The sequence below is a fragment of the Amblyraja radiata genome, chromosome 29, assembly GCF_010909765.2.
Source record: "Amblyraja radiata isolate CabotCenter1 chromosome 29, sAmbRad1.1.pri, whole genome shotgun sequence".
In the NCBI taxonomy this organism is placed as follows: Eukaryota; Metazoa; Chordata; class Chondrichthyes; order Rajiformes; family Rajidae; genus Amblyraja; species Amblyraja radiata.
In genome coordinates, this window is record NC_045984.1 from 30,494,716 (window position 1) to 30,515,092 (window position 20,377).

The following is a 20,377-nucleotide window of genomic DNA, read 5'->3' on the forward strand; positions in this document are numbered from 1 at the left end:
TCGGCCAAAGGCCAAAGGGCTTATTTCCAAAGATAGGCACAAAAAGCTGGAGTAACTCAGCGGGACAGGCAGCATCTCTGGTGAGAATGGGCGACGTTTTGGGTCGCGAACTTTCTTCAGACTAGTCTGGGGAAAGGGAAACGAGAGATATAGATGATGATGTAGAGCGATAGGACAATGAATGAAAGATATGCAAAAAAGTAATGATGATAAAGGAAATAGACCATTGTTAGCTGTTTGTTGGGTGAAAACGAGGAGCTGATGCGACTTGGGTGGGGGAGGGTTGAAGAGAGAGGGAATGCCGGGGTTATTAGCAAAATCAATATTCATACCACTGGGCTGTAAGCTGCCCAAGCGAAATATGAGATGCTGTTCCTCCAATTTGCGTTTAGCCTCACTCTGACAATGGAGGAGACCCAGGACACTGTATTTACTCTATATGCCCGCCCTCTAAGCACTCCCATTCACTCAATGACCCGAAACCTTAATTCAGTCCCTCTTCCCCAGGATGCAGCCTGACCTGCTGGCTGTTTCGAGAATTCATGCCATTTTTAGTTGAGATTTCCAGCATCTGCAATTCCTTTCCTCCCAACGCTTTGAATGTTTCCACCGTCTGAGCAAAAGATTCAATTTTATCTCAGTCAAAAACCTGTGAATTTCATTAACTCATTGGGCAAAAAAAAACCCCGTAAGCAGCAGTTTTCAGAACCAAGGATAACCGATGTTAATGTCCGCTGAGCTTCACAGCCGTGTATCTCTGGCTTCTTAAAAGTTGTCTCCACTCCTTCTCCCCCCTTTTACAGGATTTACGTGACCCTTCTCGTACACTGCGCTTTCAGTCTTAATTACAGCACCTGTTCATCGCGGTGTGTGTCTGTATCACATTGGCTTTGCACCATGTGAATTTGTGAATTTGTCTCAGACAGCGCTCCCCCCGCTTGCCTTGTCCCCCGCTGGCTTATCGGGCTGGTGAAGGAAGTGGTGTCTGTGTCTGTCCGACAGTCGCCTGAAAAATCGCCTAACTGGGACAGGCCCATTACAGCGCCAGAGACCCGGGTTCGACCCCGACTACGGGTGCTGTCTGTACAGAGTTTGTACATTCTCCCAATGACTGCATGGGTTTTCTCAGAGATCTTGGTTTCCTCCCACACTCCAAAGACGTACTGGTTTGTAGGTAAAATTGCCTTGGTAAATGTAAAAATTGTGTGTGTGTGTGAGATTGTGTTAATATGCGGGGATCACAGGTCGGCGTGGACCCAGTGGGCCAAAGGGCCTGTTTCTGCACTGGATCAAATGTAAAGTCATCGATCTGTTTTTATTTACGTCGCATTTACAGATCATAACCACTCGTGACAACCTCCAAACACGAGTTCAAAAGGGAAAACATCATCTCGTCTTCTGATCTGAGATGGGGGTTTTTTTTAAACTGGAGCAGCACAAATTATTTTCAATGCAGCAAAATAACACAGAATCAACAGTGAATATTGGAAAAACAAGAGTTTATTGTACACATTGGACAATTTTTAGTAATCCTGGCCCAGCTTGAAAATGTAAACGGGAACAAATCAAATCTCGAAAAAGACTTACATTTAAATAAAGTTTCTATGCAAGACTCCAACACAAGTTACTGAAATGTTATTCACGAACATCTGGAACAACTATTTAGAGTTTTCTCTTTCTTTTTTATTATAAAAGGAATTGAGTAAAAGTATTTTGAGAAAATAAAAGACGTCTCCAGAAATGTTGGTTCATTTTGCATAAACAATGTCAATGAAAAGTATAAAACTGCAGGTTTCTAAATCAGCTGGTTTTGTTAACAAAAGTGTCTTTCACTGGTGATTATTGCTGGGTCTATCCAGCTGCAGTTGACATGACTGCAGTGCCAGAGGGGGCTCAGCATTCTGAAAATAAGCATGGAAAATGCTGGACATGCTCTAAAGGTCAAGCAGCAACAGAGGACAGAGAAAGCGTTCACAATTCAGATCAATGTCCTTGGAAAAAGGTCTCCGATCTGAAACATTGCTTCCTCTACCAAAGCTGCCCAATTTACTAAGTAGCCAAGAGTTTCTGGCTATTATTTCAGTTAATAGCAAGAAATGATTGCGTTTTTATTTTGCTTATTAAACTTCTCCATTTGCACTGGCCGAGCTTCATTTCTGGATGCTGTGACCACTGCCCTATAAAAAAAGCACCACTTCTCAGCTTACAGGTAATAGAACCAATGCCATTATGCATAACTTGGCAATGAGTTTGTGATTGATCTGTCCACATCTCTTGCTTGCCACCCACACCACTTAGCCGGTTTAGCATACACAGTTAGAAACCTCCCCGCGCTGGTGATAATAGAAGTCCCATCTGACACATCAGCTTTGGCTAATGGATAAAACCAACTAAATTGAAATCCTGAGATCTGGTGACGAGCCGTTTCCAGGCTAACCATCCTGCTGCTGAATGAAGGGGTTTGGAATGGCCTCCATGCCATCTTGCGGGCAGATTAGAACTACTGAAGTCCCCCTGCACACAACCAAGCCAAGTTGGCGTGTGTCTTCAGTCAATTTGTATTGGTCATCGGGATCTGAAAGTCATTAGCACAATTTATACTTTAGCTCCAAAACATCCAGCTCTACAACACAAAACATGGCACAGAACACACTGGGCAAATTTAAAGATGAAATGCAAACCCCTCAACTTAAAAAGATAAAAATATTTATAATGTTTAGTTGAAGCAGCACAGTTATACTAGTTTGTCCAAATCTGCTATACCGCCATCTTAAGCATCAATGTTATCTCACTCCCAGCATATTAGAACAAAGTAATTAGTGTCAATATGCCTTTTTTCTACTAAGAGCAATACCAAATGGATCAGCGTTAGATTCCAGCACCCAGGCATCCTTGGAGCTCCCGAATAGCTGCTTCTAAATATTCACGCCTCATTACAGTGAAAACTCCACCCGGATTCTCTGCACACTGATTCAGCAACATACTCTGGTGCTGTACGGCAGTGACTCTACCGCTGCGCCACCGTGCCGTCCATAAGTTATAACATAACCTTTCAGTACAATTAAGCAAGGTAGCCGAGAGCAAATCGGACATTCTTGTTATTGAGGGAGTGCAGCGTAGGTTTACAAGGTTAATTCCCGGGATGGCGGGACTGTCATATGCCGAGGTAATGGAGTGGCTGGGTTTGTACACTCTGGAGTTTAGAAGGATGAGAGGGAATCTTATTGAAACATACAAGATTATTAAGGGTTTGGACACGCTAGAGGCAGGAGACGTTCCCAATGTTGGGGGACTCCAGAACCAGTTTAAGGGATAAGCTATTTAGAACAGAGATGAGGAAACACTTTTTCCACAGAGTTGTGAGTCTGTGGAGTTCTCTGCCTCAGAGGGCGGTGGAGGCCAGTTCTCTGGATACTTTCAAGAGCGAGCTAGATAGGGTTCTTAAAGATAGCGGAGTCAGGGGATATGGGGAGAAGGCAGGAACGGGATACTGATTGAGGATGATCAGCCATGATCACATTGAATGGCAGTGCTGGCTCGAAGGGCCGAATGGCCTACTTCTGCACCTATTGTCTAAACTAAGTTAAGAGAGCCTCGGGATTCTTCTTTGGGGTCTACCTAAAGTTATATATTCACAAGGAAGCAGCGGCTGAATATACTGAACCCTCAAGTGATGTTATGCCGTGGGTTCTATGCAGCTCGTTTTATTACAAAAAACAGTAATCTTATCTTACCTCTCACATACTCTATAGTTCCATCCAACACAAGATTGAGGAGTGGGTCAAAGCCTTTCAAAATCCCACTGGCTGTGGAAGAGAAAAATAATTATGGCGATCAAAATCATTTTTCTATCTTAGCAATTCTATCTTTACCGAACCCCCCATATGTATCTGTTGAACTATTTAAATGTTGGGATAGTCCTAGCCTCAACTTCCTCCTCTGGCTGCTTGTTCCATACACCCATGACATTTGTGTGAAAAACGTGCCCCTCAGATTCCTATTAAATCTTTTCCTTCACGTTAAACCTATATCCCCTGGTCCTCGATTCACCTGCTCTCAGCAAGAGACTCTGTGCATCTACCCGATCTATTCCTCTCATGATACAACATATGTTCATATCAAGATGGCGTACATCAGGTGTGGGGGAAAGTTGCGTATAGCGTGCGTCGTGACGCGTAAATGATGTCGCATAATGACGCCCAAGTGGGACAGGCCCTTTACACTCCTAACGTTTAGCCATGTCGATGGTGAAAAGGCCTTGGGTTATCAAGTTGCAAGTAACCCGCCACAGGGTATTCATCCCTTGACTGGCTCTTGAAACCATAGTATTTATGTGGCTGGTACAGTTGGGTTTCCGGTCAGTGGTAACAACAAGATATTAATGGTGGGAGAAAAAGTCAGTCATACAGCATGGAAACGGGCCCTTCGGCCCCAATTGCCCATGCTGCCCCAGTTCTAACAGTGTTTGGCCCATATCCCTCTAAACCCGTCAGTTGGAAATGGTCACCTTCTGGCATTTTTGTGGCAGAATGGTTCCCTTTTACTTTTCATAAAAAGCAGATCACTTACTAACCCAAGAATGTTTTACATTTGAAACCTTTAACAAAATAAGCTAGAGTACTTCTGGTGGAAAATTAAAGGCGTCAAGAAATCAAGCAGGCAATTCGGGGGGGAAAAAACAGGTCATTACATCCAAATTCAGAGTAACTGGAATTTATAGCTGAAAGGGGTGATTAAAGACAGGACCTGATAGTTAGTCACATAATGGGAAAAAGGATGACAGGATGCAATGAAAGGCAAGGAAGACAGGTTTGACTATAATTAATTACTGTGCCAAATGTTATATATATCGTGCAATTACCTCAACCAGAAACGGTTTTCAATACAAATTGAGTTGAACAATGTTACTACCATCAGGAATAAGATGCAAACTCTTCACTCTATCCATGGCCTATTTCTAAGCTCAACTCGACCCCACTCTGCCTGTCTACCTCATACTAGACAATGTTCTCCCTCCCCCAACCACCGGGGAAGGGGGTACAAATTTCACCCTATGTCACGGTATTTTGTCAACGTCCAAGTACTTTAAGTAATAAAGACAGACACAAAGTGCTGGAGTAACTCAGCGGGTCAGCCAGCATCTCTGGAGAAGAAGGATGGGTGACATTTCAGGTTCGGACCCCATCTCAGGTAACAGTTACTTGCGTAATATTTAGATAATAGTAACTTATCTAATTTCAAGAATCACTGGAGTCAGGCGTGGTTCCAGATGATTGGAAAATTGCCAATATTACCCAGCTGTACAAGAGGGGAGCAAAGCAGAATAGTGGGAAGTATAGGCCAGTTAGTCAGGACAGATAAAGGAGAATCAGTAGATGTTGTATACCCAGATTTTCAGAAAGCTTTTGATAAGGTGCCACATGGGAGGCTGCTACGGAAGATGAGGATCCATGGTATCAAAGGGCAGATACTAGCATGGATATCAGGTTGGCTGGATGGCAGAAGGCAAAGAGTGGCAATAAAGGGGGCTTTTTCTGGTTGGCTGCCAATGACTAGCGGAGTCCCACAGGGCTCGATGCTGAGGCCGCTGCTCTTCACGTTGTATATTAATTATTTGGATGAGGTGATTGAAGGCTTTGTGGCTAAGCTTGCGGATGATATGAAAATAGGTGGAGGTGCAGATTGAGAAAGCTGGGACTGCATAAACACTTGGGATAGGTTGGGAAAGTGGGCAAAGAAGTGGCAGATGGAATATAGAGTGACGAAGTGTGGAGTCATGCATTTTGGTAGTAGGAAGAAAGGCGTATTTTCTAAATGGGGAGAGAATTCAGAAATCCGATGTGCAAAGGGACTTGGGAGTGCTGGTGTAGGATTCCCAAAAAGTTAATCTGCAAGTCGAATCGGTAGTAAAGAGGCTCTGGAGAGGGTCCAGAGGAGGTTTACTAAAATTATCCCAGGAATGAGTAGGCTAACATATGATGAGCGTTTGACAGCACTGGGCCTATATTCACTGGAGTTTAGAAGAATGGGGGGGGTGGGGGGGGAGGACTTCCTTGAAACATACAGAATAGTGAATGGCTTGGATAGAGTGGATGTGGAAAGGATGTGGGAGAGTCTAGGACTAAACGTCATAGCCTCAGAATTAAAGGATGTTCTTTCAGGAAGGAGATGGAGGAATTTCTTTAGTCAGAGGGTGGTGAATCTGCGGAATACTTTGCCACAGAAGGCTGTGGAGGCAAAGTCAGTGGATATATTTAAGGCTGAGATAGATAGACTCTTGTTTAGTACAGGTGTCCGGGGTTATGGGGAGAAGGCAGGAAAATGGGGTTAGGAGAATGATTGAATGGCTGCATGGCCTCATTCTACTCCTATCTCTTATGATCTTGTGATTGAAATGATAATTACTTGGTTAATATTTAGGTGATAGTCACTTATCTACAAGTTCAACGTTACCTTCTCGTCCCCCTTGAAATTTCACGCGGATTGTCTTATCTATGTACTTGGAGAGGTCGAGAATGCTCTCCTTCTTCTTCTTCTCCTTGTCCTGCATTGAAAAGAGGCAGAAGAATTATTGTCAGCGGTGCAAAAAAAAGAGATATGAAACAATGCTGAGCTTCATGACGACCCGTGAACCTCAAGCGGGGTCATCTCAAGGCGGGGACAGGTGGGGACGGGGGGGGGTTCAGGGGAGACGGGGAGACAGGTGAGACGGGGGGGGGAGACAGGGGGGGGGGGGGGGAAGACAGGCGAGACGGGGGGGGGGGGGAGACAGGCGAGACGGGGGGGGGGGGAGACAGGCGAGACGGGGGGGGGGGGGGGAGACAGGCGAGACGGGGGGGGGGGGGGAGACAGGCGAGACAGGGGGGAGACAGGTGAGACGGGAGGGAGACAGGTGAGACGGGGGGGGAGACAGGGGAGACGGGGGGAGACGGGGGGGGGGAGACAGGGGAGACGGGGGGGGAGACAGGGGAGACGGGGGGGGGAGACAGGGGAGACGGGGGGGGAGACAGGGGAGACGGGGGGGGAGACAGGGGAGACGGAGGGGGGAGACAGGTGAGACGGGGGGAGACAGGTGAGACGGGGGGGAGACAGGTGAGACGGGGGGGAGACAGGGGAGACGGGGGGGGGGAGACAGGGGAGGGAGACAGGGGAGACGGGGGGGGGGGGGGGGGGAGACAGGGGAGACGGGGTGGGAGACGGGAGACAGGAGAGACGGGGGGGGGGGGGGGGGGAGACGGAGACAGGGGAGACGGGTGGGGGGAGAGACAGGGGAGGGAGGAGACGGGAGAGACAGGGGGGGGGGAGACGGGGAGACAGAGGAGGGGGGGAGACATGGGGGGGAGACGGAGACAGGGGAGACGGGGGGGGGGGGGGGGGAGACAGGGGAGACGGGAGGAGACAGGGGGACAGGGAAGGGGGGAGACCGGGGGGGGGGGCAGGGGAGACGGCGGGGGGAGACAGGGGTGGGGAGACGGGAGAGACGGGGACAGGGGAGACGGAGACAGGGGAGACGGGGAGACGGGGGGGAGGGAGGGGGAGACGGGGAGACAGGGAGACAGGGGGGGGGAGACAGTGGGGGGGGGGGGGGGGGGGCAGGGGGACCCTCGGCCTCTGGGTGAGCGGACAGGGGCCTGGTTCTAGCCGTGAGCAGACCCTCCCGGAAGCCTGGCACTCCGAATGGCCCCATGGCCGCGACCCTCTGGGGGGGGGGGGGGGGGGCGGCTTGAACCCTCCGACACAGGGAGAGCGGGTAATGGCGGGGACCAGGCCGGGGCCCTCCGGGGGCCGCGACTCTCCCTCCACACGGCGGCAAGGCCAGGCCGGGGCGGGCAGGGCAGGGCTCCCTCTCTCCGCTAACCGAGCCCGGTGATGCCCGGGGGGGGGGGGGGGGGAATGTGTTTCCCGCCCTCACTCACTCACCGCCATCTCCTCGCTGGCCGCCCGTCACCCCTCCCCCTCCTTCCCTCCCGCCGACGTTTAACCCCGCGCGGCGCGGCGCGTCCCCGTGAAGCGCGTCAGCGGCGCCGCTCCCGCGTGCGTGCTCGTGCCCGTGCCTGCGCCGTGGGCGGGCAGCAACAGCAACAGCAGCGACGGCCGGCGGCGGCGGCGGCAAACAGACAGTCACCTCACCGCGTCCATGGGAGCGGACGAGCGGCGGCCGAGGCCGGGGCCGAGCGGGAATAAGATGGCGCTGGCGCTGCTGCTGATGATCGCGCTGCAGCTTCCCCAGGTCAGCGGCGGGACACGGACACTGGGGACAAGGGACATGGACGCCCCCTGAGTACTCCCCTCATCCGTCTCCCTCCCCTCATCCATATCCCTCTCCCCTCATCCATATCCCCCTCCTCTCATCCGTCTCCCTCCCCTCATCCGTATCCCCCCTCCCCTCATCCATATCCCCCCTCATCCGTCTCCCTCCCCTCCCCTCATTCGTATCACTCCCTTCCCCTCATCCATATCCCCCCTCATCCATATCCCCCCTCATCCGTCTCCCTCCCCTCCCCTCATCCATATCCCCCCTCCCCTCATCCGTGTCCCCCACCTCCCCTCCCCTCATCCATATCCCCCTCATCCGTATCCCCCTCCTCCGTGTCCCCTCTCTCCCCTCATCTGTCTCCCCCCCTCCCCTCATCCGTATCCCACCCCCTCCCCTCATCCATATCCCCCCTCCCCTCATCCGTATCTCCCCTCATCCGTATCTCCCCTCATCCGTATCTCCCCTCATCCGTATCTCCCCTCATCTATATCCCCCCTCATCCGTATCCCCCCTCCCCTCATCCGTATCTCCCCTCATCCGTATTGCCCCTCATCTATATCCCCCCTCATCCGTATCCCCCCCTCCCCTCATCCGTATCCCTCCTCATCCGTATCCGTACAACTTTATGCAAGAAGAAGAAGGGCACATGTGTTCCCCCACCCCCAGGGCCATGTCTTCCCCCCGGGGGCTTGTGACCCACCCTTGTGTTGTGTGTCTCCCACTCCCAGGGCCATGTCTTCACCCCCCGCCCCCTACCTTCCTCTCCCTCATCCCCTACAGCAGGGGTTCCCAACCTTTTTCGTCCCGTTTACCCCCTGGCAACTTTAATAGCACATCACAATGTTATTTCACTTATATATGAACAATTAATGATGAACAGATACTGGTGTACCAGAACACAGTCAGTCAATGAGGAAAAAATATGTACAAACCCAGAATCAACAAATTTACCCCTTGGGTAGGCGAAACTTACCCCCGGGGGTAAATTTACCTCAGGTTGGGAATTCTTGCCCTACAAGATGGAGTTTACTCCTAAACTCTCATTACATTAACTATTTCTTGCCAGGCAATTTTCATGGCAGTCAAGTGATGTGTCTATGTGTAGTTATATTCTCTCTGACCAAATGCCGATTGCCACAGCCTGTGATGCAGCTATTTATTCCCTGATTTCTATTTATTTTGGGCCTTTCAGATAAACAGTCAATATATTCAAATGATACAGAGAAAAATGAAGAGGGTGCACAGTTATCTTGTGTCTGTCAGCTGGTGTTACAGCTGTGCATTTAAATTAAACATAGCAGACGTCATTTATACTTTTTACATTTGGAGCTGACAATATGATGCATTTTGCTTTACAATGTGCAGGTCCTGGCTGAGTATGGGATGGTCAACGTGCTGTCGGATAAAGAGCATGGAAGTGCAAAAGATTACTGTATCCAGTTCAACCCCTCCTGGGCATATTTACCTCATGATCTCAGTAAAGCAGTAAGTATAGAAGTGTGGATGGATTCGATAGAACTCTGGATAAGATGATCATCATGTGCGTCTACAACTTGCCCTGCCTGCTTGTTCCATGAATGGATCTTGTACTCCTGACACGGGAGTCCTGACAGTTCTATTTGTCATGGATATGGAAGCTATGGAAATAAAGTCATACCACTGGAGCAACAAAACAAAGGGTCACAGTCATAGAGTTGTACAGTACTGATACAGGCCCTTTGGCCCACTGTCTTATGACAATCATTTTACCCATCTAACTTAATCCCACTTGCCTGCATTAATTCCATATCCCTCTTCTCGACTCAAAGTGACACCCATTGATTCTGAAGAAGGGCCTTGACCCGAAACATCACCCATTCCTTCTCTCCAGAGATGCTGCCTGCCCCGCTGAGTTACTCCAGCATTTTGTGTCCATCTTCGGTGTAAACCAGCATCTGCAGTTCCTCCCTACACTGTTCGTGCAGCCCTAGTTCTCCTCGTTACATTGTTGGTGGTGCAGTCAGAGATTTTACCTCTGGGATTGGATGTGGACAGAGTTGAAAGTTAGATGCTTTAAAAGGCTATAAGTTAATAACATTTCCAGGCTTCTAGCTTATGTAAATGCGTGACATTTCAGAAATGACCTTGGATCTTAAAACAAAAACCCAAGGCTGCTGCAAAGTGTATTATTCAGTAATGTTCAAAGAGAGGGAGATTTTTGTTTAATGTGTGGCTTTAGCTGGCAATCTCTCACATCCAAGTGTAATGTTTTAGACATGCCTGTCATAATGCCACCAGTTCTTTTTGGTTTCTTGTTAAATTTTTCACTGAAAGAATTTCAGTCATAAGCCACCATTTTCTCTGCGCTGCATGTCTCTGAATGTTTTCAACATGGCAGTTTAACAGATGCTCAGCCTGGATCGAGAAGCTTAAAAAATGTTGATGGAATAAGAATCAAGAGGTGAATGCTGCTCCTGCCTAGCTTTCTTCTCGATATCTTTCACTTTTAAGAATGAATAGATTTGAATCATTTAATAATCAGTTTTATGTCAATTTCACCCGAGTTCAAAAAACCTTTTCACACTCAGGGTGGTGGGTGTATGGAACGAGCTGCCAGAGGTGGTAGTTGAGGCAGGTACAATCACGACATTTAATTAAAAAAAACATTTGGACAAGCACATGGATAGGATAGGTTTCGAGGGATATAATAATAATAATAATAAATTTTATTTATGGGCGCCTTTCAAGAGTCAAGGACACCTTACAAAAATTGAGCATGTAGAGGAAAAACATGTAAGGGGAATGAAATAAATAGTAGAGACATGACTAGTACACAAAGTAAAGACAGAATTCAATACAAAACACAGTATGAGGCAATTAATGCACAGATGAAAAGGGACGGGGACGTGGGGCTAAGGATAGGCAGAGGTGAAGAGATGGGTCTTGAGGCGGGACTGGATATGGGCCAAATGCAGGCAGGTGGGACTAGAATAGATGGGGCACTTTGGTCAGCTGGGCAAGTTGGGCTGAAGGGCCTGCTTCTATGCTGTATGACTATGATAATACGCCAATTACTTAATCATATAGCATGGAAACAGGCCGTTCAGCCCAACCATCTAAGCTAGTCCTATTTGCCCGGCTTTGGCCCATATCCCCCTAAATGTCAATGAGTTGGGTCAAGACCCTGCATCAGGACAACCCTCATCACAGAGCTGTTCAGCCTATCATGTTCATGGCAACCTTTGTTCCTATCTACTCTAATCTAATCTAAACGCTTTCGGTCTATATCTATCTGGCCTATTCAAGTTCCTGTCTAACTGTTCCTTAAATGTAATGATTGCATCCGCTTGCACCACCTCTTCTGGCAACAAGCAACAGTGTAGTTAAAAACAGTGTAATTAAAAAAATTCCCCTTAAATTCCTTTTAAATCTGCTTCATCTCATCTTAAACCCATGCCCACTTGACATCTGTATTATAGGGAAAAGATTCTGACTGTGTACCCGATCTATGCCTCCTACAATTTTATATACCTCTAACAAGTCATCCCTCAGTCGTTTCGCTCCAGGTAAAATAAGTCCAGTTATCTAATCTCTCCCCACAAGTAAAGCCATCCAATCTGAGCAACATCTGCACTCACATCAGCGCAAGGACATTGTATTATATGGACAAAGTAGGGAGCATTTTACATCGACAAAAAGTGTTGTTTGAAACTATCTTGCAATTTGTTTAACCTGCATCTAAAATGGAGTTCTTCGTCAGTCTCTCTTGCAGGTCCAAGATTTGACATCTTCCATGCTGTGCACACCATCAGATGTGCCGCTGCAAGGGTTTAACTACAGAATTGCGATGGTGATGCGTGGGAACTGTACATTCTATGATAAAGTGCGACTTGCACAAATCAACGGAGCCAAGGGTCTGATCATCGTCAGCAGAGAGAGCCTGGTAAGACAAGTGAGAGAGTAAAATTGATCAAGAAGGAACTGCAGATGCTGGAAAATCGAAGGTAGACAAAAGTGCTGGAGAAACTCAGTGGGTGCGGCAGCATCTGTGGAGCAACATCTGCACTAACACAAGCTCCATAGATGCTGCCACACCCGCTGAGTTTCTCCAGAGTGTAAAATTGATCTGGTTTGGAGTGGCTGTCATGAATTTCATGTTACCCTTGATACCTGTTAATCTTGAGACTGCGTAAGAAGTCAATGGCAAAGGTTTCTCAACAATATTGAACGGAAACCCGTCCACTTGTCCCCCAGTCTGCCTCCACCTCACTCTTCCATTGTTTTAGCAAGGATATGTCTGTTGCTGTTTCATTTCGCATGGAGTGCTAAGGCTGATGAAGGGCCTAAGTTATGCACTCGGATTGAATTAGTTTTAGCTACCTCGAGAGTGCCCTATATAAGAGGTTTCACGGTGGCCATTTTCATGTAGCTTGCCAAAACTTTTGCAAATTAATGACATTTAGTTGGTCCAAGCGTAATCATTATCTGTGGGTGTCCTTCAGATTGCCGATGGAACAAAATCAAAGGGGGGAACTTGGAGCAACAAGGGTCCAAACCTGCAACGTCACCTGTCCATTTCCACCAATGCTGCCTGACCTGCTGAGTTCCCCGAGTAGTTTGTTTACTGCTCAGGACATTGGGAGCTGGTGTCCTTCACCATTTATGCCTGGTGTTTATAGTTGCACATTGGCCACATTCATTGATTGAAGAAGATTTGGCCGCACCATTCATATATGATGCAGCACAGTCATTTCGATGTGGGTTTAAACCCAGTGGGTCCCCTGAAAGAATCAACATTGAGTCTCAGCATCAAAGTTGAGTGTGACAGTCTCCAGAGATGCTGCTTGACCTGCTGAGTTACTCCAGCACTTTATGTCTATCTTGCGTTTGTTATGTTTGAGAAATGTGATTTAAAAATATATATATTGGATGAGATGATTGGCAGTGTTCAATTCCTTGCCAATTAGAATAATGTTATTCAGTTGATCTAGTTAAAGAAATATGATGTCTGAAAGTTACAGAAAAGTACAAAGGATTTAATCATTAAGAAAGAACTGCAGATGCTGGAAATATCGAAGGTAGACAAAAATGCTGGAGAAACTCAGCGGGTGAGGCGGCATCTATGGAGCGAAGGAATAGGTGACGTTTCGGGTCGAGACCCGTAAGGGTCTCGACCCGAAACGTCACCTATTCCTTCGCTCCATAGATGCTGCCTCACCCGCTGAGTTTCCAGAAGGGTCTCGACCCGAAACGTCACCTATTCCTTCGCTCCATAGTTGCCACCTCACCCGCTGAGTTTCTCCAGCATTTTTGTCTACCAAGGATTTAATCATTTATGCCCTCAAACCTATTCTTCCTTTTTAATAAGATTAAGGCAGATATCCTCAGCCCCTCATTTCTGCCTGAAAAATATTCCAAGACACTGCTTCCACTGTCCTTTGAGAATGTTCTAAAGACCCTGAGAGAATGAGAAAGCACCCCAATTGTTTTAAATCTGTGACCAACCCCTCCTTTTCAAACTTGTCTCCAAAGTCTAGGTCCTTCTTCTTCAAAAGGCAACATCATGCCAACATCAGAGGTACTGCCCTTAATGCCAGATTATTGTTTCTGAGGTAAGAGGACCAAAATTGTGCACTATGTTCCAGGTGTGGCCTCACCAGTACTCTGTACAATTGTAAAAACACCTCCCTATTTCTGAACTCCAGCCCTCTTGCAATAAAGGATAATATGCCCTTAGCCTTTCTGTTCAGTTCAGTTTAGTTACTTGTCACGTGTACCGAGGTACAGTGAATAGCTTTTGTTACGTACGAACCAGCCAGCACTTGCTGCATCTGTCACTCACAACAGCACCAAGATCTTGTGTGTAAGAAAGGTAGACAAAAAAGCTGGAGAAACTCAGCGGGTGCAGCAGCATCTCTGGAGCGAAGGAAATAGGCAACGTTTCGGGCCGAAACCCTTCTTCAGACTGATGCAGAGTGGGCGGGAAGAAGAAAGAAAGAGGAGGAGCCAAAGGGCTGAGGGAGAGCTGAGATGGGGAGGAGACAGCAAGGTCCAAAGATCCTATAGCGGGATCTTTGGCAAGGGCTGCCGGAAATTGGAGAAGTCAATGTTCAGGCCACTGGGATGCATGTGTGTAAGAAAGATCTGTAGATACTGGTTTAAATCAAAGGTAGACACAAAATGCTGGGGTAATTCAGCGGGACAGGCAGCATCTCTGGAGAGAAGGAATGGGCGATGTTTCGGGTCGAGACCCTTCTTCAGACTGTGAGCACCAAGTGTACTCCACCCGTTCTGCTGTCTTTCTCCATTTAGATAATGATCTCCCTTTCGATTCCTCTTGCCAAAGTGCATTACCTCATGCTTTCCCTCACCGATCCACTCACCCAGCCTATCTGCATCCAGCTGCAGACTCCTAATATACTCATCACAACTTTTTACCTCTTTCCGTGAAGTTGGCAAGCCTGGATACCTTGCACATCGTCCCAACCTCTTGGTCAGTAACATAAATTGTAAATGATTTAGTCAAGAACTAATTCTTGGCTCTCAATAGTTATATCCTTTCAGCCTGAAAAGACTAATTTATTCTGACTTATGTTCTCTGTCTTAATGAGCCATAAATTCACGTTAAAGTACTTTCCCTAATATCTTGAACTCTATCCTGTGCCTTACTTGAAGCATCTTGTCAAATATTTTCTGGAAACGAGAAAAAAACACTATATCCGCAGGGTCCTCTCTTTCAACTCTGCTTGTTACATCCTTGAGTCAGTAACAGATTTCTTAAACCGAAGATAGACACAAAAAGCTGGAGTAACTCAGCGGGTCAGACAGCATCTCTGGAGAAAAGGAATAGATAGATGATGTATCGGGTCGAAACTCTTCTTGAGACTGAGAGTCAGGGGAAAGGGAAATGAGAGATATCGAGGGTGATATAGAGAGATATAGAACAAATGAATTAAATATATACAAAAAAGTAACGATGATAAAGGAACAGGCCACTGTTAGCCATGTGCGAGGTGAGAACGAGTTACAGACAATGAGACTCACCAGGACGGCATTGAAACGAGTACAACAACTAGGGTGGGGGAGGGACGGAGCGAGAGAGAGAGGGAGCGGATGCAAGTGTTAATTTAAATTAGAGAAATCAATGTTCATACTAGGAAGTGCGGATGCTGGTTTAAACCAAACATAGACACAAAATGCTGGAGTAACTCAGAAGGACAGGCAACATCTCTGGAGAGAAGGAATGGAAGCGGAGGAGACCCATCTCAACCCAAAACGTCACCCATTCCTCCTCTCCGGAGATGCTGCCTATCCCGCTGAGTTGCACCAACATTTTGTGTTTACAATATTCATACTGCGGGATTGTAAGCTGCCCAAGCGAAATATGAGGTGCTGTTCCACCAATTTGCATTTGGCCTCACTCTGGAGTGAGAAGGAGGAGGCCCAGGACAGAAAGGTCAATGTGGGAATGTGAAGGGAGTACACAGATTTCTTAAACATAATTTACCTTTCACAAAATCATGTTGATTTGGTTTGATTACATTAAGCTTTTCTAAATAACTATTTCTCCAGTGATTTATTGATTCTGGTATTTTGCCAACAACAGCTATTAAGCTAACAGACCAAACTCTGGTGTAAGTTTTTTAAATCTCTCTCCCTTCTTGAATAATGGAATCGGTTTTACAATCTGCTATTACCTTCCCAGGACGTGATGAGTTTTGAAAAAATCTTAATCAATGGCTCCATTATCTCAGCAGCCACTTCCTTGAAACTCTTTGTTGCAGGCCATCAGGACCAGGCAACATGTCTGCCATTAGTCCCATTGGTCTTTCTCAATACCTTATTCCTCGTGTTAGTGATCCGTATTGCTTCTTTCACACTGTTGAAAACCAGCCGATCAGAATTGTTTGGGGATATTAGGAGTTCCCTCCACCACGAAGACTGGTGCGAGACACAAAATGCTGGAGTGGGGCGGCACTGTGGCGCAGTGGTAGAGTTACTGCCTCACAGCGCCAGAGACCCAGATTCGATCCTGACTACGGGCACTGTCTGTACGGAGTTTGAACATTCTCCCCGTGACCTGCGTGAGTTTTCTTAGGGATCTCTGGTTTTCTCCCACACTCCAAAGACATACAGGTTTGCAGGTTAATTGGCTTGGAATAATTGTAAATTGTCCCTAGTGTGCGTAGGATAGTGTTAGTGTGCGGGGATTGCGGTTGGCGCGGACTCGGTGGGCCAAAGGGCCTATTTCCACACTATCTCTAACCTAAACCAACTCAGCGGGACATGCAACTGAGAGAAGGAATGGGCGATGTTTCGGGTCACGAAGACTAATGCAATGTGTTAATTTAACTGATCTGCCATTTCATTGTTTCCTGTTATTAATTCCCTAGTCTCACTCTCCAAATGTCCCAAACTTACCCAAGCCATCCTCTTCCTTTCTACAGAAGACTTGCTATTTGTTTTGATATTATCCGCCAGTTTTCCCTCAACTATTCTTCCTCATTAACTTTTTCATTTCTTACTTCGGGTTCTTGTGGAATTTCCAGTCCTCTGGTCTAACGTTAGACCGTGCCACTTTCTATGGACATGTCATTTCCTCTCACACAACCGATTCATAACCTCGTGGTCGTAAAGGAAATCAATGTTCACACTGCTGGATTGTAAGCTATCCAAGCGAAATATGAGGTGCTGTTCCTCCAATATCTGAATCATAACCTCCCTACTTTTGTTCTAATGCCCCTACTAGCAAAGAGTTCAGTTCAGTTTAGTTTATTGCCACGTGTACTGAGGTACAGTGAAAAATGTTTGCTGCGTGCTAACCACTCAGCGGAAAGACAATACATGATTACAATCGAGCCATTTACAGTACGGATGGATATATGATAAGGGAATAATGTTTTGTGCACCAATAACAACATCGTGTTAAACTCAATACCCTGTAGCTTTATGTTTAAGAAGGAACTGCAGATGCTGGAAAATCGAAGGTAGACAAAAGTGTTGGAGAAACTCAGTGGGTGCAGCAGCATCTATGGAGCGAAGGAAATAGGCAACGTTTCGGGCTGAAACGTTGCCTATTTCCTTCGCTCCATAGATGCTGCTGCACCCGCTGAGTTTCTCCAGCACTTTTGTCTACCCTGTAGCTTTATGTTGCTTGCAATGTCTCTAAAAATCATGCACTATGTCATTTTAATGCCCTACAATCCCTGAACTCTGTAATCTCTTGCATTTAGGTTTAATTTTGTTTCTTTTTTAAATTTTCCTGCCAAAATGGACAATTTGCGGATTTCTCACATTATATACGATTTGCAGATCTTTGCCTATTCATTTAACCACTCTACGTTCCTTTGTAGCCTCATTGTGTCCTCTTCACAGCATAATTTCCAACCATTGTGGCATTGATCCCGCACCGACCAGCGATCCCCGCACATTAACACTATCCTACACCACACTAAGGACAATTTACACTTGTACCAAGCCAATTAGCCTACAACTTGTATGCCTTAAGCCCCTGTCCCACTTAGGAAACCTGAACGGAAACCTCTGGAGACTTTGCGCCCCACCCAAGATTTCCGTGCGGTTCCTGGAGGTTGCAGGTGGTTGCTGGAGGTTGCAGGTAGTGGAAGCAGGTAGGGAGACTGACAAAAACCTCCGGGAACCGCACGGAAACCTTGGGTGGGGCGCAATGTCGCCAGAGGCTTCCGTTCAGGTTTCCTAAGTGGGACAGGGGCATTAGGAGTGTGGGAGGAAACCGGAGATCTCGGAGAAAACCCACACGGTCATGGGGAGAATGTATAAACTTCGTATAGACAGCACCCATAGTCAGGATAAAACCCCTGCCTCCAGCGCAGTAAGGCAGCAACTCTACCACTGCGCCATCGTGCCGCTCATATGATATGTATCCTATCCTATGTATGATAGGATAGAGAGGCTTTAGGTTTGAGTATCCTCGACACTGTCGTGTCATTAAGTTGTGAGTTGAGCAATTCAGTGTGACTGGTTTTAAACTACACTAGTGCACAGTACTCAGCTGTGGAATGTATCGAGGATATTATTGTGGTTCAGTGGGTCTATGAGGTGTGCTTCCTAACATGCATGACCTGCGCTTACTACACCTGGCTCAAGGTGCCATTGGGAGGATGAGCTCTGGTCCATTATAACATTGATATGTAGAGTTTACCCAATATTTGATATAATTTAGAACAAAACAAAATTGCCACTGTGAATATTTAAAAATAAAAACTGTATAATTTTAAACCGTGGGTGAATGAATCATGATTGTGGGGCAAGGAGTTATATTCTGCTTTGAATACCAGTTATTCATGCACCAACATGCATGCTAATTTCATTTGAATGCAAGTGTCCTGTATTTCTTGCAGACATTTTGTGCCAATGTACACCCCAGCTGCTACCCACGGATGTGTAACTTATTTCTAAAGTATACAGGATGTTAAACTTTCTTTACACATTTAGGTTTTGGAATCCAGGTATTGCTGGAGAAATTTCTAGGATTGACAAATGTGTTAAGAGGGTTTTTTTAAAGATACACCCTGGAAACAGGCCCTTTGATCCACCCAGTTCACACCAGTTCTACAGCGCCCTCCATAATGTTTGGGACAAAGACTCATCATTTATATATTTGCCTCTGTACTCCACAATTTGAGATCTGTAATAGAAAAAAAATCACATGTGGTTAAAGTGCACATTGTCAGATTTTAATAAAGGCTATTTTTATACATTTTGGTTTCACCATGTAGAAATTACAGCAGTGTTTATACATAGCCACTCCCCCACCATTTCAGGGTACCATAATGTTTGGGGCACAGCAATGTCATGTAAATGAAAGTAGTCATGTTTTGTATTTTGTTGCATATCCTTTGCATGCAATGATTGCTTGAAGTCTGCGATTCATGGACATCACCAGTTGCTGGGTGTCTTCTCTGGTGATGCTCTGCCAGGCCTGTATTGCTTTTGCTTGTTTTGTGGGCTTGTCCCCTTCAGTTTTCTCTTCAGCATATAAAAGGCATGCTCAATTGGGTTCAGATCGGGTGATTGACTTGGCCACTCATGAATTGACCATTTTTTAGCTTTGAAAGACTCCTTTGTTGCTTTCGCAGTATGTTTGGGATCAATGTTTGGCTGTAGAATGAACCGCCGGCCAATGAGTTTTGAGGCATTTGTTTGAACTTGAGCAGATAGGATGTGTCTATACACTTCAGAATTCGTTTTGCTACTACCATCAGCAGATGTATCATCAATGAAGATAAGTGAGTCAGTACCTTCAGCAGCCATACATGCCCAGGCCATAATACCCCCACCACCGTGTTTCACAGATGAGGTGGTATGCTTTGGAACTTGGGAGTTCTTTCTCTCCTCCATACTTTGCTCTTGCCATCACTCTGATATAAGTTAATCTTTGTCTCATCCATCCACAAGACCTTTTTCCAGAACTGTGGTTGTTCTTTTAAGTACTTCTTGGCAAACTGTAACCCGGCCATCCTATTTTTGCAGCTAACCAGTGGTTTGCATCTTGCAGTGTAGCCTCTGTAATTCTGTTCATGAAGTCCTCTGTGGACAGTGGTCATTGACAAATCCACACTTGACTCCTGAAGAGTGTTTCTGATCTGTCGGACAAGTGTTTGGGGATTTTTCTTTATTACAGAGAGAATTCTTCTGTCATCAGCTATGGAGGTCTTCCTTGGCCTGCCAGTTCCTTTGCGATCAGTAAGCTCACCAATGCTTTCTTTCTTCTTAATGATGTTCCAAACAGTTGATTTTGGTACGCCTAAGGTTTGGCTGCTGTCTCTTAACAGTTTTATTCTTGTTTCTCAGTCTCATAATGGCTTCTTTGACTTTTGGTTCTCATGTTGTTGAACAGCAATAAAAGTTTCCAAAGGTGATGGAAAGACTAGGTGCTGAGAGCTCTCTTCTTCCTGCATTAAGGAGGCATTTAAACACACCTGAGCAATTACAAATACCTGTGAAGCCATGTGTCCCAAACATTATGGTGCCCTGAAATGGGGGGACTATGTATAAACACAGGTGTCATTTCTACATGGTAAAACCAAAATGTATAAAAATACCCTTTAATAAAATCTGACAATGTGTACTTTAACCACATGTGATTTTTTTTTCTATTAC

At 46.3% G+C, this 20,377-nt stretch overlaps 2 protein-coding genes across 6 annotated transcripts in view; one reads left to right on the plus strand and one right to left on the minus strand.

Annotated features, from left to right (window-relative positions):
• Positions 1 to 1,482: 1,482 nt before the first annotated feature.
• lsm7 (LSM7 homolog, U6 small nuclear RNA and mRNA degradation associated) lies at positions 1,483 to 8,036 on the minus strand. 2 transcript variants are annotated; one of them, XM_033047142.1, is made up of 4 exons: positions 7,921 to 8,036; positions 6,454 to 6,544; positions 3,735 to 3,806; positions 1,483 to 2,575 (listed from the first exon to the last, which is right to left on the minus strand). In XM_033047142.1, exons 1-4 carry the CDS (start codon positions 7,924 to 7,926, stop codon positions 2,433 to 2,435), a joined length of 312 nt encoding a protein of 103 aa, XP_032903033.1. In that variant the 5' UTR covers positions 7,927 to 8,036; the 3' UTR covers positions 1,483 to 2,432. The 2 variants fall into 2 exon arrangements, with proteins under 2 accessions (XP_032903033.1, XP_032903034.1); XM_033047143.1 differs by lacking the exon at positions 7,921 to 8,036 and having other exon boundaries at positions 6,454 to 6,550.
• Positions 8,037 to 8,068: 32 nt separating this feature from the next.
• The window catches only part of sppl2b (signal peptide peptidase like 2B), a 41,643-nt gene continuing 29,334 nt past the window's right edge, over positions 8,069 to 20,377 (plus strand). For all 4 annotated transcript variants that reach the window (XR_004416269.1, XR_004416270.1, XM_033047144.1 and 1 more), the window contains exons 1-3: positions 8,069 to 8,230; positions 9,623 to 9,742; positions 11,997 to 12,179. Coding sequence is in view for 2 of the 4 variants with exons in the window: in XM_033047144.1 (XP_032903035.1) it covers positions 8,138 to 8,230; positions 9,623 to 9,742; positions 11,997 to 12,179 (396 nt within the window). In the remaining 2 variants the exon portion in view is untranslated. The remainder of the gene's footprint in view (positions 8,231 to 9,622; positions 9,743 to 11,996; positions 12,180 to 20,377) is intronic.